Source organism: Fonsecaea monophora (genome assembly GCF_001642475.1).
Source record: "Fonsecaea monophora strain CBS 269.37 chromosome Unknown Scaff9, whole genome shotgun sequence".
Taxonomy (NCBI): domain Eukaryota; kingdom Fungi; phylum Ascomycota; class Eurotiomycetes; order Chaetothyriales; family Herpotrichiellaceae; genus Fonsecaea; species Fonsecaea monophora.
In genome coordinates this window covers 347,752-364,385 of record NW_019173940.1, presented here as the reverse complement: position 1 = coordinate 364,385, position 16,634 = coordinate 347,752, and the positions used below count along the sequence as shown (strand labels likewise).

At 54.5% G+C, this 16,634-nt stretch overlaps 6 protein-coding genes across 6 annotated transcripts; 3 read left to right on the top strand and 3 right to left on the bottom strand.

Moving 5' to 3' along the window:
* Positions 1 to 130: 130 nt before the first annotated feature.
* AYO21_02214 (hypothetical protein) lies at positions 131 to 4,196 on the top strand (the record flags this gene model as incomplete). The annotated part of the gene is made up of 2 exons (XM_022652194.1): positions 131 to 3,137; positions 3,187 to 4,196. The coding sequence occupies 2 exons, from the start codon at positions 131 to 133 to the stop codon at positions 4,194 to 4,196; spliced, it is 4,017 nt and encodes a 1,338-aa protein (XP_022515580.1).
* Positions 4,197 to 4,911: 715 nt separating this feature from the next.
* Positions 4,912 to 8,136, bottom strand: AYO21_02213 (hypothetical protein; the record flags this gene model as incomplete). Its single annotated transcript, XM_022652193.1, has 1 exon — positions 4,912 to 8,136. The coding sequence occupies one exon, from the start codon at positions 8,134 to 8,136 to the stop codon at positions 4,912 to 4,914; it is 3,225 nt and encodes a 1,074-aa protein (XP_022515579.1).
* Positions 8,137 to 9,320: 1,184 nt separating this feature from the next.
* Positions 9,321 to 10,092, top strand: AYO21_02212 (hypothetical protein; the record flags this gene model as incomplete). The annotated part of the gene is made up of 2 exons (XM_022652192.1): positions 9,321 to 9,359; positions 9,421 to 10,092. The coding sequence occupies 2 exons, from the start codon at positions 9,321 to 9,323 to the stop codon at positions 10,090 to 10,092; spliced, it is 711 nt and encodes a 236-aa protein (XP_022515578.1).
* Positions 10,093 to 10,340: 248 nt separating this feature from the next.
* AYO21_02211 (hypothetical protein) lies at positions 10,341 to 10,799 on the bottom strand (the record flags this gene model as incomplete). Its single annotated transcript, XM_022652191.1, has 1 exon — positions 10,341 to 10,799. The coding sequence occupies one exon, from the start codon at positions 10,797 to 10,799 to the stop codon at positions 10,341 to 10,343; it is 459 nt and encodes a 152-aa protein (XP_022515577.1).
* Positions 10,800 to 11,755: 956 nt separating this feature from the next.
* On the bottom strand, positions 11,756 to 13,903 carry AYO21_02210 (L-serine ammonia-lyase; the record flags this gene model as incomplete). Its single annotated transcript, XM_022652190.1, has 1 exon — positions 11,756 to 13,903. One exon carries the CDS (start codon positions 13,901 to 13,903, stop codon positions 11,756 to 11,758), a length of 2,148 nt encoding a protein of 715 aa, XP_022515576.1.
* Positions 13,904 to 15,180: 1,277 nt separating this feature from the next.
* AYO21_02209 (hypothetical protein) lies at positions 15,181 to 16,353 on the top strand (the record flags this gene model as incomplete). Its single annotated transcript, XM_022652189.1, has 1 exon — positions 15,181 to 16,353. The coding sequence occupies one exon, from the start codon at positions 15,181 to 15,183 to the stop codon at positions 16,351 to 16,353; it is 1,173 nt and encodes a 390-aa protein (XP_022515575.1).
* Positions 16,354 to 16,634: the final 281 nt, after the last annotated feature.

The window sequence follows — 16,634 nt, the reverse complement described above, 5'->3', positions numbered from 1 at the left end:
ACAGTCTGTGGGAAGAGCTTCATGCTTGCCTCACCCTGACCTTTCAAAGCGTTCTCGGTTTCCGTCCTGCCCTTTCGGTTCCTCCCCTAACGGTTCTTTCGAGGCTTTCTTCGGAGCCACCACCACCACCATGGCCACCGCAACGGAAGATTCTACTGCCAATGCCGGCTCCAGCACGACCAAGACTCCAGCTCAACTCATGCAGGAGAAACATGAGGCCGCAGAAGCGCATCATGTGACTGTCGAAGAAGTGCCCGATGAAGACGATCTTCAACACCCGCCCCCTTCCCATCACGCTGCAGAAGAGGCGGAAGATGCCACAACCACAACCAATGGGACTGGCAATGCCCCAATGTCGGCCAAGGCTGCTGGGAAGCAGAAGGCGACTGAAAAACCTCCGGTGCTTGACACTCAGTCTGAGGAGGCTTTTCCGGCTTTGGGAGCTGCCACTGCTGCGTCCGCCAGACAGCCCGGTTGGATTGCCAGTGCATCTGCCAAAGCTGCTCCAACAAACGGCTCTCCCGCCCTGGGATCTCGACCGACGTCTTCTGGTGCTCCAACACCGAACTCTACGTCTGGTGCCCGGACTCCAGTAACTACAGCCGGCCCACGCAGCAACGTTGTCCTTCCCGGAAGATACCGTGACTCCTTCGAGATTGACAATGCCGACTTGGACAAGAGCAAACCCCTGTCACGAGTTTTGAACGACGTGAAGAAGAAATTCAACGTTATCGTCACTCCGAAGTCCACCAATTTCGCGACTCGAACTGAATTCATTGCCGAAGGTCCCAAGGCGCGAGTCACCGAGGCCCTGATGTACGTCTCCAAGGAACTGACGCTTGAGAAACAAGTCAAACTGGAAATTCCATCCACCGTCTCCGCGCAGATCATTGGCAAAGCCGGTGGAAACATCAAGAAGCTGGAAAGTCAATTCAATGTCCGTATACATATTGATCGTGATACCAAGCCTGTGACGAGCCCCGAGGATGTCAGGACTGATGTGGTCGAGATTCGTGGAAACGCTGCTCAGGTTCGACAAGTCTATGAGCAAATCTCAAACCAGGTCAAGTCACTGCAGCCCAAGGTCGATCTTCCCGTGCGCAATATTCCGCCAGAATTCTATCCCTTCATCGCTGGTCGTCACGCAGACCGACTCCAACAGTTGGAGCAAGAACGCGACGTTCGCATCAACGTGCCGCAATACCATACGTGGCAGCAACAACCACCACCGCGGCCTGCCGAGGTGGATCAACCTCCTACCTTTGTTCCTCATGGAGATAATCACATTGTCATTTCTGGTGATCAAGCTGCAACAATAGAAGCACGTCTATTGCTAGAGCAGTTGGCAGAAGAGCTCCAGAAAGAGCTCCTCCTCGAAGAGCTCACCGCTGAACAGATTCTGCATCCATACATTGTCGGCGAGCGCGGGATGGACCCCTTGAAGTTCTTAGAGGAGACCGGTTGTGCTGTTATTTTGCCGCCACCTAATCATGACACGGAGGATATCCATATCATCGGTCCAAGAGACAAGCTCGAGGCCGGTCGGAATTTGGCCGAAGAACTCATGTCCCGAAAACACAATCGGGCCGTCGACATGCGCAAGCATTTCGACGATGCCCCTCAAGGCCCAGAGCGCCACTCAAGAGCACTTGCACAGTATCTTCAACAGAAAGCGATCGAGCGCGAATTCATGAAATCTCATGGCGCCGAAATCATCTTCCCGCGGAGCAGCAGTACAACTCCGAGCTGGACTGTCATTAGCAACGACCCGCAGAAGGCACTTTCTGCACGCAACGAGCTTGCCAAAATTACTCAGGCCTATCCTTCGGCAAGAATTCAGCTGGTCGAGGTCGATCCTTTCTTCCATCCTCATCTCGAGCAAATGCATGCAGCCAATCTGAGGGATAACTTGGGTGTCCACATGATCGTGCCCGAGGACGGCTCAGATCCCGTCGTACTAGTCTACGAGGGACCTTCACGGGATCAGCCCTTTGCGATTCCTCGCAACAAACCCACCCAGACTGAAATGGCGAAATTTGAGAAAGCCCTACAGGAGGCACAGGCACTGTTGCTGACCAATATTCCTCACCAAGGCATTTCAGTGCAGGATATCCACGTCCCGAAGAAGTTCCAGGACAAGGTCAAGAGATTCGTGAACAACGAGCCTAGACCTATGCCTCCGCAATCTTTCCCGGTTCAAGTGGATTTTGGTGGCACTCGAGGCGGTCCACGACAAGCCAATGGCGTCTCCCGAGGCTCGCCATCCGAAAGAGTCTATCTGCGTGGTCCAAGCGAGGCGGATATCGCAGAACTCCGCCAGAAGATCGAAGAATTCCTCCGAGAGGCAGAAGAAGATGAGAAAGAGCGTGGATACACGACGACTTTTGCTTTCCCCGCACAGTTTAACAAGAACTTGATCGGAAAACAGGGTGCCAACATCCGGGCTTTGCGTGAAAAGCATGACGTGGAAATCGACACTCGCGAGGATGGACATGTCACCATCAAAGGTCCGGCGAAGAAGGCCGAGGCATGCAAAGCGGAAATTCTACGGCTAGCCAAGCAATGGGAGGATGAAGTCAATTTCGCCATCAAAATTGACCCCAAGTTCCATGGTATGTTGGTGGGCAGAAACGGAGAGAACTTGCAGAAAATTCAAAGCAAGGTCGACAACACGGTGCGGATTGACTTCCCGAGGGTGCAGAAGTTTAGCGACGACGCCTCTGCCGCCGATACTGCGAGTGAAGCTGGCGTTGGTCGCGGTCAGCCTCATGATGAGATCAGAATACGAGGACCTCGAGCAAAGGCCGAGAAGGTGCGTGACGAGCTGCTGAGTCTCCACCAGTACTTGGTCGACAATTCGCACACTGCGACTGTGTCTGTGGCACAAGGGCAGATTGCCTCCCTCATTGGCAGACGTGGCCAGGAGATGGAGAAGCTCCGAGCCGACACGGGAGCGCAGATCGATATCCCGAAGGCTGATGGCGCTGATCGTGTAACAATCCAAATCAAAGGCACCAAGCAACAAGTCGAGAAGGCCAAACAAGAGCTGGAGAAGCGAGCTAAAGCTTTTGATAACATTGTTACCCGGACTTTGACGGTGGACCGAAAGCATCACCGTCCCCTCATTGGAGCTGGCGGTATGTCCTGTCACCCCCAGTCATGAAATAACATGCTGACTTTTTACAGGCTCTCATATCCAAAACCTGGTCGCTAAAGCGGGTGGCACCGGTACTAGTGCAGAACACGTCCGGTTCCCTCGGCAAGGAGACGAGTCTGATGAACTTACCGTCAGGGGCACGGCTGACGTCGTCGAGAGGATCCTCGCCGCCATTCAAGCCTTCGTGGATGAGCGGGAGAACCAAACGACCGAGACAATCGATGTCCCGATCAGCCAGCACCGTTCTTTGATCGGGCCGAATGGTAGCATTCGAAAGAAACTTGAAGCAGAATTCGGTGTCATCCTTGATGTACCTCGAGTGGGCACTGGACACACCGGCGTCAAAATCATCGGTCGCCCGGAAAATGTCGCCAAGGCCAAGGAGCGCATACAAGGGATGATATCCAAGCCTCAGGGCGAAACAATCATGGTTCCACGGTCTCTGCATCATATTGTGTCCAAAAATGGTGCTCTATTCCGAGAGCTGTCTCGGGATGGCATTCGTGTCGATCACAGTGGACAGAGGCCGCCACCAAAGCCGGCTGCCAACCGCGGATCACGGACACGGACGACGAATGGTGATATGCCGCTGATCACTGATCAACCTGGGGAGGAGGCCTACTCATGGGATATTGTTTCTAACCAGCAGGGATCGGACAGTGAACCTGGGGAGATCCCCTGGGTGATCTTGGCTGGAAAAGATGCCACCGACGAGACTGTCGCCAAGGCTAAAGACAAGATCCAGTCACTGCTTCAGAAGGCTGCCGAACCTCAACACACCGGCTTCCTCATCCTCCCAGACCCTAGACTTCACCGCCACATCATCGGGCAGGGTGGCTCGACGATTAATGCTATCCGGAGACAGTCTGGTTGTGACATTCAAGTTCCGAACAGAAACTCCAACAGGGGCGAGGAAGGAGAAGCTATCACGATTGTGGGTAAGGAGGATGGCGTTCTGACTGCACGGGATTTGATTCTCGAGGAAATCAAGCGGGCTGAGGCGGGACGAGACTCGCCCAGAGGTGGTGGTCGATCCTAGAAAACGTCAAGGTGGCCATCCGCGGTCTCACGGAGACAGGCCCGTGTCGACGTATCGTAGGTTGAGAGGTTGTAAGAGTACCAAAAAGATATGGTCGGTCGAGAGCGACGAGGAGAGCAAAAAGCTAGCTCTGGAGCAAAAGAAAGAAAAGCATGCATGCGGTTGATTTTAATTTGGATTCAAAAAGTAGCAGAAAGCGAGAACCAGAATTTTTAGAGCAAGAAAAGAAAAGATATTTCTGAGAGGAAAGCATGAATGATACGGTTCAGGCTGTGTCGAGGCTATCCTCTCCTCTCATCTCATCCTGACCTACCAGTTTCTATAGTACGATCAATACTGAGCACATTTATCCAAGTGTATAGGTATAGGCATGTAGGTATGTGTATATAACATGTGTGTTTGAGAGAGAGAGAGAGAAATATACATACACCCACACACCTTCAGGGAGAGTATATATATGAGTACTGAGCACAGCGTGCAATTTGCTTGTTACCTACACTTACATGTACAGGTTTATCAACTTGGCAAACGCTTGCGAAAGTCTCAGTCTCAGTCTCAAGTAAATTTCTATGCATTTTGCTTTGTTGTTCTAATGTATTCGCTATCGCTATCAGATATGACGTGTCACCAAGTCGCTAGATATGATAGATAGTTAAGAAACTTTTCTTCTTTTCTGTCTTTCAAAAACATCGCGCACGTGCACTTTTTTTTTTTTTTAGTACACCTCGAGCACGTATCGTCCTTCGTCCTTCAACTTCATGATCTCGCGGCTCGTGTCGACCTTCTTGGCGACTCCGTTCGCCTTTGCGTCCTTGGCGATGGCTTCCTCGAGCACGTTGGTGACGTCCGGGACGGGCCATGTCGGGCCGCACAGGTAAAAGGCGCCGTCTTCCTTGATGTAGGCCTTGACGATGTCGTCGAGGGTCTCGCGCATGCGGTCCTGGATGTAGATCTTGTGGGGCTGGTCGCGGCTGAAAGCCCGGCCGAGCAGCGTGATGACTCCCGCGGCCTGGTACGCCTCCCACTCTTCGCCGTAGCAGTACTCTTCGCGCTGGTGGCGCGAGCCCATGTACAGCAGGACGGAACCGATTTCCTTACCCTGCGCCTTCTCCATCGCGCGGTGTTGCACAAAGGCCCGGAAGGGCGCGAGACCCGTGCCCAGACCCGCCATGATGATCGGCTGGGTCGACTTGGGCGGCAGTTTCATGACGGACGGCTTGACGCTGACGGTCACGGGGGCCCCGACCTTGAGACTCGACAGGTACTTGGTCGCTTGGCCGAAGCGGTCGCGGCCCTTGGGGTCGACCCAGTTCACCACGACGACCATGAGGGCGACCGAGGTCGGAGTCACGGCCTGGCAGGACGCGATCGAGTATTCACGTCGCTTCATCGGCGAGACGATCCGCGCGATGTCGTGGAACGACGGATGTGCAGAGGGGAACTCGAGCAGGACATCTGCGTACGTGACGGTGTCGACTTCGGCCCTCCTCTGGAACTCCTTGAAGCCCTCTGGTCCCGCCAGTGTCAACAGGTTCTTCTTCTCATTCTCATCGTCGGCAAACTCTGCCAGCGCCTCGTAGAACTTCTTCGGTGGACGGCCGAAGATGTCGACGTTTTGCATCAGCGCTTGGTAGATTGTGCGATTCTCAAAGATACTCGGATCATCACGCGACGCAACCTCCACGACGTCCTCGGCGTTCAGCCCGTACCACTTGATGAAATCCATGACCTGGTCATGGTCATTTTCGGCGTGAATACCAAGGGCTTCGCCAATGTCGTACTTGAGGCCGGAGCTGCCGAGGTCGAACTCAATGTGGAAGATGTTGCGGTCGTAGGTCAGGGGAGTTAGGCGACGGTTCTCTTTGACGTGGACTGTGAAAGTCTTCACGGGCAGGTCGGGACGGAGGACGTTCGAAGCATTGTAAGCTTCCTTGAAAAGGAGGCCTTTGGCCGCCTTTTGCCAGCTGCGGAGAAGGGACGGTGGCTCTTCCTCTGCCTTGTCAAAGGACGTCAAGCTGTTTGGAGAGATGTTGGTGGGCAATGCAGCTTTCTCCTCTTCCTCCACCTCCGCCCACTCCTTGGGGACCTCAACCTGGCGCAGAGTCTTCTCGAGGTCAGCTGCCACCTGTTTAAGGGTCTCGAGATCGCTGTGGATAGTTGCGAGCTTCTGTAGACCAGTCTCCTCGGAGTTTCGCAATGCAACCCGGACAAAGGCGGCTTCGAGTATGAGCGATTCCAGTTCGGGGTTCTCGGTGGGGAGAGCAGAGTTGGCAGGGTTGATCAGGTAGAGATTGATTCCCTTCTCAGCGATCAATCTCTTGAATGCCGCAGGGAGTTTCTTCTCAACATCTTCGTCCTTGACACCAGGCAAGAGGAGAATAATGCTGCCGCCTTGTTGAACAGATTGGACCACGTCGATGTGCTCGAGCAGCTTGACATCTGTGACCACAGCAGTGTTGGCGTAGGTAATGGGATATGCTGCGTCAAGGCTTCTGGGAGATTTTCGGATATCGACTCGGTGAATACCTCCCTGAATAGAGTTGTCGTGGGTGGTGTTCACTGTGACGTTCTGAGCCGATTCAGTAGCAAGCGCCTCCGCCAAGTAGCTGGCTGCAGATGCAGCTGCAGCGTCGTCAATATTCCAGAAAGTGTAACGTTGCACAGAGTTGTCCAAGAATGTAGTGATACCTTGGTTGTCCGCAGCCTTACCCAGAAGCATCTGGAAGAGTGAGGCGATGGACGAGGGTGTCCATCGTTCAGCCCGGGCATATTTCAGCTCTTGCACTTCTGGGCGGTCATGGAGTCCCACTCCGTAGGAGACAGCCGCAAGCACATCCTCGTAAAGCCGGGAATGAACGCCCGTCTCCTGCACAGCCTGCGAGTCGGTGACCTGACCGAGGACACCGACCGTCCTCACGCCTCTGGGAATGAGCTTCAAGAACTGTTCCTCCGCAAACGGTCGATACAGTCGAACATTGATGGCTCCAACCCTGCTACCGGTTTGGGCCAGGACCGATGCTGCCTGTGCGGCTAGCGACGACTCGACCGAGCCGAATGTAACCAGGACGACCTCGGGGTTTTCATGACCAAAATACTCAAATGGTTTGTAGTCCGTTCCAAGCTCGTCGTTAAGAGCTCGGAGTGTCTTCAATGCTTTCCCTTCGGCGTTTAAATGCTTTCGATCCTCATCCGAGATTGAGGCCAGGATGGAGTTGTATGCACTGCCCAAACCAGACTTGTCCAGGATGTCAATGACCCTGGTGGTTTCTCTCCCAATTCTCAGACCATCATAAACGTGGAGCGTGGGTAGGTCTTGAGCCAGCAGAGTGGCAAGCAGCGACATGTGCTGCGTCTCGTATGCGGATTGGCTGGCAACCAAAGCCAGACCTAGATCCTCGGCCGCAGACAAAGCAGAGACATAATCCGAGACCAGACCACCATTCTTGTCGCCCTCGTAGTCGAGTGCCGCCACATGAGCCACGAATGGATTGCTGACGGAGTATAGCAGGGATAGCTGATCCAATACAGGTCGCAAGAACTTCAGAGCTGATGTCGGAGCAAGGAGTCCTTGAGGAATGTGTCTCTTCTTCAGGTCGAAGTCCTTGGAGAACATGTAACCGAGGGCAATTGATCCTGCTCCATTCCGAATTTGCATCTGTTGCACCCCAGTGGTGTAGCCATTGATGTTCGCCTCTTGTGCCTCTGCCCACGACTTTGCGGCAACGTCGAGATCAAATGTCTCTGGAGAGTAGGAGAAGATCTTGTCGGACAGAGCGTAGGCGACCTGCTGGACGAGGATCTGGGCAGTCACATAGGTAGGGCCGGCGACTGAGGACAGGGACGGCGCCTGGCCGAAGGGGAGGTTCCTTGAGGCACGCGAGGCCGTCTTGGAGTCACTCCCCGGCGCTGGTCCGTTGGAAGAGGGTAGTTCAAGACGCATGATTGCGAGATTCACAGAACAGACAGAGATGAGGAATGAAAAGAGGTGAACCTACCTTGGAGAACGCATTTACAATGAATAGACCCTCGAGGGCCGACTGCCGACCGAGTTCCATCCACCTCATTCATTTTTTGAATGGCGTTATCGATCGGCAGTCAGAAAAGATGCCGTCGGAGGGAAAAATTGGTGGAGGGTCGATCACGCAATTCCACTAGCGCAGAAAAAGAAGATCTGGATCACCGTCACGTGGCGCGAGGCTGAACAGAGTATCCACCAATCAGCGGCTTGCCCGTCTTTCCCAATTGGGCCACGAGGCTGAACAAGTCGGTGTAGCCTTTCGTGGTCATTGTGGAAGGAGATTTTGTAGACAGTGCAATAAGTTGCTGGGAAGCTGATTATCAAACATAATAAGCCGTCTCAGACAGCAGCGCCGACACGAATCTCGTGTCTAGACGGGGCAATATCAATCCAGTTCAATCACTCACATCTGGTCTTCCTCGGGACATGCATGTGCAGTCGGAGTCAGAACGCTCACTCGACATCATATAGGTCAATGTGTCTCAAAAACAAACCTTTTTTAAGAACATCGGAGGTGTACTTGTGATAAGGAGTGGATATCGATGACTGTCAGCAACTGGCAGGCTGGGCCAGCTTGCTGACATCACGAAGCCTATCGCCGATACCAAAGGCCGAGCAGAGGGAACATCATAGATGAATCTTTATGGTATTGCATCGCGTTGAGAAGGAGCGTCGACCTAGTCACCATTGTCTCATGGTTGACCAGTCCAATGTCGAAAATTGCGGAAATGGAGACAGACTTGACCTGTCGACAAGACGCACAGACGTTCAGGAAAACCGGAATTAAGAGACGCAGGGTCCATTCACGAAGGGGGAGAAAGAGTTCAAGACAACGGCGTGATAATTGCCAAGATACACTAACTTCTTATGGCAGCATTGCCGCGACTTTGGTTGTTGCCTGGGTTGGTGGTTTGGGCGCCCGTCCAGAGACTCTTTCGTGATTCGTCAAACCCCACGACAACATCACGGAAGCTGCCGGCCGGTTTTGGTGCGCCTTTGACGACTCGGCCAAACAGACCTCGAAATAAATAATCAGAACACCCAGAAAAGGGAGCTTTTCAACGCCTTTTGGTTCTCTAATCCATCAATTCCGAAGAAAAGAAAACATGGCAAAAGCACTTATTCTCGGTAGCACGGGTCTCGTGGTATGTTCCAGCCATTCATTCATGGCCATCATAGATACACTGTTAACACCGCGAAACACAGGGCTCTTTCATCCTGTCGACTCTGAGAACAAACCCGGCGTCTCAATTCTCCAGCATCGAGGTCATCGCTCGACGATCTCCGCCCGCTGCGACAGGTGAATCGATCCCGGTCAACGAATTCATCGAGAAGGACACCTCCAAATGGGCCGCCCATGTCTCGTCGCTGTCTCCGCCCGCCTCCGTGCTCTTCTGTGGCCTCGCCACGACGCGCGCGGCCGCGGGCGGGTTCGACAAACAGTACAAGCTCGAGCACGACTTGAACATTGAGCTGGCCAAAGCGGCCAAGGAGGCAGGCACCAAGACCTACGTCTTGATCTCCTCCGGTGGCGCCGACCCGCACTCGTTTTTCGCGTACCCCAAGATGAAAGGCGAGATTGAAGAGCACGTCAAGGCTCTCGACTTTGACCACACCATCATCCTCCGCCCGGGCCTGATCATTGGGAAGCGCCAGGAGCACCGTTTCGCGGAAGGGCTCTTCCAAAGCCTCGCATCGGGACTGGGCAGACTCAATCGATCCTTGAAGGACTCCTGGGCTCAAGACGCAGAAGTCATCGCCAAAGCGGCTGTCGCTGCAGCCATCAAGGCTGAAAAGGGAGAAGTCAAGGATAAAGTGTGGGTGATTGACCAGAAGGAAATCCTCCGTCTTGGAGACAAGGAATGGAAGTCAGTTTAATGGATGGGCGGGTGTTGTTGCGATCAAGGCTGGAAGTGTTGGATAATTTGTAAAGGTGGAATGATACCCATATGTGCGCGCGTTTTTGGAGGATAATACACGATCGACTCCTTCTTTTCATCGATTTGAATTTTCCCAAACGTCAAGTATGTACAACGTCACACTGGTGCTCTAGCCCGGTTCTGAAGCTCTCGAGACGAACCTCGCAGACTCGCAGACTCGCAGCCTCACAGACCGGTGGCATTTTTTTAAGTACTTTGCTCACCCTTCCCCGCCTCGCCTCCACCTTTTCTCCCCCCGCCACCCTCCGACATCTTCTTCTTTGCGCCGCCTTCCTCCTCGGCCGTCCCCCGGCTGATTTCCGGGTTCGCCGGGCTCGCGTCCAGCGGGTTGACCTGGTTCCCCTCGCCGGCCTTCTTCTTGGCTTCCTGCGGGTCCGTGATGTCCGGGTTGAACGCGGCCTCCTCATTGGCGGCCGAGGCGTCGTCAGTCCCGGACTTGGAGTACTCGTTCGCCTCCGGGTTCATCTTCTCGCGGTCCATCTGCGCGTCACGCTGCGGGTGCGGGTGCCGGTCGGGGTCTTGATGAGCGGCCAAGACGCGGGGGGCGGTCGTGGACATGGGTCGGATTCGAGAGGAGGTGGTGGTTACTGGGCGGAACGGGCGTGCGAGGGACAGTAAGTGTCGTCGAGGGAGACGGGGCGGCATTGTTGTTTGGGTTTGTGGGGTGGGTTTTGAAAGATGTACGCGATCTCGGAGGAACTCAGTAGGAGAGCTTGCTTGTTGAGGTTCTGGGGAGGTTGCTATCGTCTCTAGACAAGGTATGCTGGGTCGTGTGGAATGCTTTGAACTCGGCTCGACTTAGTACGTTGAATAAGTAGTTAAAGGAAAAGGTTGGACTAAATCGCAGTCATGGGGGAAAAGAAGGTAATAGAGCCCCCATTCATCGTCATTCATTTCAATCCCATCTCTCTCCGTCATGAGCGATTTCTCTTCCTCGCGCAGATCAATGATGCCAGTCCGGTCTGTACCTGAACCAGTGACGTCATCCTCGTTACGTGCTGCGGATCGCGGTGCCGTAACAAGTACGAGGCCACATATGAAATGGCATGGAGATATCTTCGTGTCTCTGGAAAGACGAAATTGGAGAGTTTGTGGTGCTATTTAATGCCTCCTGTGTTGATTTGACTACCGCAATCAGCATCGACATCCAAGGCAATACAACGAAGAAATGACTACCTCGTACAAGAAGGTTGGATCCACACATAAGGCTAGATCATGAATCCCCCACTTCAACTGCATTCACCGTTGGCGTGGTAGAGATGCACCCACAAGTACATCCTTTAGATCCCGTACTTTGATAAAGCTCCAATCACTGGATATTTTGACATACCAGAGCACCTTAGGTACCTACTGCACCTACCCAGCCCGAAAAAGGACAAAGCCCCTTCATTCTATCGCTTTTTCTTTTCCGGCCCACATTATCTATCCTGCGCACGCAATACCGAGTGATTGGACGAGAACATGTACAATGGCGAAGCGAAGCGATGTGACGCGCGGTCCCAAAGCAAGGTCAATCGACGAGCCTTGTTGGGCATCTGATCGAATCAAGTCGAATCGAATCCATCAGTTTGACAAGACTCAACTCATCTTAACGCATTCACTCAACAGTCGGGAACGCTGACGGGAATATGAAGCGGCACGCTCGTAGCCAGCCCACTCAGACTCGTCTCCTTGAATTCGTTCCTCATGCCCCGAGCAGTCAGGCGCATGGCGCGGATGGCGTCGTCTAGACGTACCTTTTGCGTGCCGGTCTCGCTGCTGAGGGCCAGGTTGGCGCTTGAGATTGCCTTGATGGCGCCTAGGGCGTTGCGCTCAATGCACGGCGCCTGCACTAGGCCGCCGATGGGGTCGCATGTAAGGCCCAGGTTGTGCTCGATGCCTATTTCGGCAGCCTGCTCGACCGCCTCGGGACTCGCGCCCATGCACGCCGCGAACGCGCCTGCCGCCATGGAACACGCGACCCCAACTTCGGCCATGCACCCGCCTTCGGCGGCGGAGATGGTCGCCCCCCGTTTGTACAGCATGCCGATGGCCGCAGCTGTAAGCAGGAAGGTCGGCACGTCGCGTTCGGGGTCGTCGCTGATGAATTCAATCGTGTACTTGAGCACCGCAGGGATAATACCCGCCGCCCCGTTCGTGGGCGCCGTCACGATTCGTCCTCCCGCCGCATTGGTCTCGTTGACAGCAATTGCATACGCGGTCAAGTAGTCCATAGCCGGGAACGTGGTGCGGCGCTTTGGGGGCGGTGGGATGGGATGATCAAGAGCACCATGGACGCGGGGTGCCCGTCGCATGCCTGTGCGATTATGTGTCTGAGTCACCATTGCGGCAGTCGCGTGGGGTAGGGATGCATTGTGCGTGTTCGAAGGAAGGGTGCCCGCAGGATCGACATCTTGGGCTCCTTGCGTGTGCGAAGGATAAAGACCTCTCGTGAGTCGCCGGTACAATGCCGGGGCCCGTCGATGCAGCTTGAGCGAGCCCGGCAGCGTCGAGTCGAGCGGTGCCTGAACACCTTCGAGGATGCTCTCATCCATGACTCGCCAGATCCGAAACAGCTTTCGATATACTTCATCCTCGGAATTCCCGTGGCTCTTTTCGTTTTCAAACACCAGCTGTGCAATGGTCAGGTTGTGTTTGTGGCACAAATGTAGTAAGCTGGCAGCGTCGCGGAATGGATAGCGAGGCTGACGAGGGCCAGAGGTGCGGGCGCCTTCGGCCTCGATGTCCGTGGGACCAGTCGACGCGGTCGAAAGGGCGCTTCCCATGGATTCCAAGCCAAGCTCGTCAGATTCACTAGTCCCGTCCAGGAGTTTAATCCCGAGCCCTGTCTTCCGATCTCCCGCGGCATCTGCTCGACGAATCTCCTTGTAGAACATGTTTTCTGTTAGATCAGCCGGATGGTGCCCTGAATCTTGAGTCGCTAGATCGTGTGACTCTTCTGAGGAGTCATTATTATCCGGCGGGGCCAGATCCTCTGAGTTGGCAGCCGCATTGTTCGAAAGGGCGCCGTTGACGACAAAGCCGCCACCGACACTGAAGAAATCATTGGTTGCCAACATGTCCCCTTCGGCGTCGAAAACCATCAGACGCATGCCGTTGCTGTGTAGAGGCAGTTTCTTGGTCCATTCCCAAATGAAGTCGCGCTCGTAGTCAAAGGCAATCTCTTTACCTTTGTGTCCCGGCAAGCCCCGGCCCAGGAAGAGTTTCTTGGTCGACTTGATTTCGATGAACCGCTTCGGCACGTATGAAGTGTCGACCGTCTCCACGTCCGCACTCTCCAGGCCGAGCAGGAGGGCCGACGGCGTCATGTGTCCTTCGCCGGTCAGAGCCAAACTGCCATAGATGGAAACGCGAATCTTATGGACTCGATGCAGGAGGTTCGCTTCCACGAGATCCGCGACAAAGATGTTGCCCGCACGCATGGGACCGACAGTGTGCGAAGACGATGGCCCAATGCCTATCGAGAAGAGATCGAACGTGGAGATGACGGCGTGTTCGTAATCCGCCTCGCTATACGTGCCAGCATCATCTTCGCCATCGTCCTCGGTATACTGTCTCAGTGGCCCTGTACTGAACGGACGGAAATGTTGTGTCCCGAGTATGGCTGGATGTTTGGTGGACCAACGCGAACGACCCCGAGTTGGTTCAGCGCGGCCATATCTTGGTCTGATCAGATGTCCGCCCAAGCCCCGGGTTGAAGTCCCACTCGACCGCAGCAGGACAATCCTCTGCCAGCCTGCGCGCTTCATTGCCGCGAAAGGACCTGCGGAAAAAGAAACGACACAGGCGATGGCTGGATCGCAGATCAGCAAATAAAGGAATAAGGTATTTTTATGTGATGATAACGGATAGCTTTAGAAGGTGCTCTGGGGGGTGGCATTGTGGATTATCAAAGGGTGGAAGATGAGTGGGTGCCGCAGGCCGCAGGCGGGGAAAAAAAGTCCTGGCTGCGCCCATTGACATGCGCAGGCATTTGACGCTCAACCATTGGCTGTCGAGTCGCTCACCATTATTTCATCTCTCAGACAGCGTACATATGTGACATTCTTCGAGGCACAAGGCGAGTACCGGTTTCGGCATTGGGCCCTAGGCCATTAACCGCTCGACAGCTACCAGGGAAGGGAAAGGGTGGCAAGAGTCTTCTCTGTGCTCGGTACCAGAGTCAACACAAAGACAATAAAGTGATTCAGCCTCAAAAAGGGGGCGATTATGTCATGGACTCCTGCACCAAACGCCCCTTGTGGACGCTTCACCCCTTGAGTCCCAACCACCTAATTTTCCAGCCCTGGACGCCGAACACCATCATTCCAGCTGCCGAATTGAAGCAGTGCTGTTTGTTTAGCGAGGGAGGCTCATTGCTACGAGTTTGTACCACCTCGAGCACGCCTGGTCTGGTTTCTCCGAGCGAACGCCTCATCCACTGTTCAGTCTTTGCTGTGTAAACGAAGTACTTACCATTGAGGCACCGCCTCCACTTACAGGGGTATCAATTCTGAGAGGTGTTGACGATATGGCGTACGCACCATCCCACTATAGACACTCACGAGAAACCACTTTCCTCCGACACGAGGACGACAACACCAAATACCCCCACCACGCCGCGATCGCCTTTCGCTGCAGGTTGGGGGCGGTTTGGTTCAGAAACCACCCAAAAACCACATGAGCCCCCGCGTTTGGCCTCCCACCTCGACGCTTCTTTCTCAGCATGCATAGACACATCAGTCATTGCTCGCTCAGGCCTCCAAGACGGAGATCCGCCTATGCAGCCATCGAACTACCCTGCGACCGGCCCTCGAACTGAGTCGCAACCAATGGCTCGATATGTTGCAAGCAGCCCAGGTGTGCGTTAGGTGTGCTCCGCCAACACACCTATCACTCTTTTTGCTTGCACCTTGGACAAAAATAAGTCCACTGCGGCGTGGAACGGTGCGAGCTCTCGCCATATATTCTCAGGCTTCAGCCTCGAAGTCTCGTTGATGGGAGCCAGAAACTCATGCCCAAAGGTTAATAGATCTTCCCGCCCAAAATGGCATCGCGTTTGTGCTTCTTTCTATTGGTGTTTGTTTCTTTGGTTTCGACATCCACCGCTGCCGTCCATTTCACGCATTGGTATGGCCAGTACCGAAAAGTCTTTGAGCAAATCATGGAAGATAATTGTCAGGAAGAGTACCGGACTTACTTGCACAAGGTCGCCCCGAAAGACTATCTGAGCGAATATGTCACGCCGGTCATCGATTGCATTCTGGAGAATCTGAACGAAACACGCAAGTCCAACATGGCGGCCGCTGCTGTGCTGCTAGGTCTATTACCGACGACTCTGGGTCTTGTTGGGTCCACCACCGTGGAAGTCGGCCTAGTGGCTCTGCGACGACCATTTCTGGCCTTCCTGCTCGCCGCTGGGGCACCAGCCGTCTCGCCCATCCGCACATTCGACTACATTGACACCACGGAGCTGTTGGAGAGGAAACCCAGGACCATCCGGATCAAGCGAATGGGCTGGTCGTCGGGGTTTTTCATCTCCGTGTTCCAGTACGTCATGGCAGCTGCCGCGGTCGTCAACCTGGCCTTTGTGAGCTACGAGATCTGCATTCAGACCATCTGCTCCTTTGCGCCAGAGACCGCATACCTCCCGGCCCTCTGGGCATTTTTGGCCGTTGCCGTACACTTCTTTGGCACGTGGTCGGTCTATTGCCGAACCCGGATCGTTATCCGACCGAGTGAGAAGCCACCGACAGGGCTGTGGCAGATGCTGTGCGCGGAATTCACCCCTTCGGCCTCGCGAAAACAAGCGGCACAACTGGAGATCAAGGAAGAGACGTACCTGTACATCTTCCTCTCGTGGTTCACCGCCACGGGCACCGTGTTGCACATCGTGTACGGGACGCTCGTCTTTTCGAGCCTCATCTTCATCTCCACCAGCGACGCCACCGCCGTCGTGGGGAGATACCTGGCCTCCACCCTGGTGTGTCGCGTGATCGTCATGTACGAGCTGAGCGGGCTCCGAGAGGTGCTGGACGATCGGCGACAGGACTCACATCACGCCCACGGCGGACCGGAGCTCATACCCATGGAACCACCCTCGGGGAGCGGGAGCATGTCGTTTGGTGAGCGTCTCAGCAGTCCTTGGAAACGGGGGTCTTTGAGCCGCACAGACGAGTGGCAGCCCCTGCGCGGGGCAGACAGCCATGGGGAAGCGTGAGTGTAGGAGTGTCTTAGTGTGTGTGTGTGTGTGTGTGTGTGTGTGTGTGTGGAGAAAATGTACTTTTTGCTTTTGGGGAGCGGGAGAGCTTGGGCTGGTTTCAACGGGTTGGCTCTGGGAAACGGAAACGGCAACGACAACAGGCGACGGCACTGGCAACGTGTCAATTAGGATATGGGCTATGGGACCTGGGATATGGGCTATGGGCAATGTGGATCCTGTTTCGAATTGAAGCTATGACAGACATTATCGGGCAGAATTTCTTGACCGTGAGCATTTAT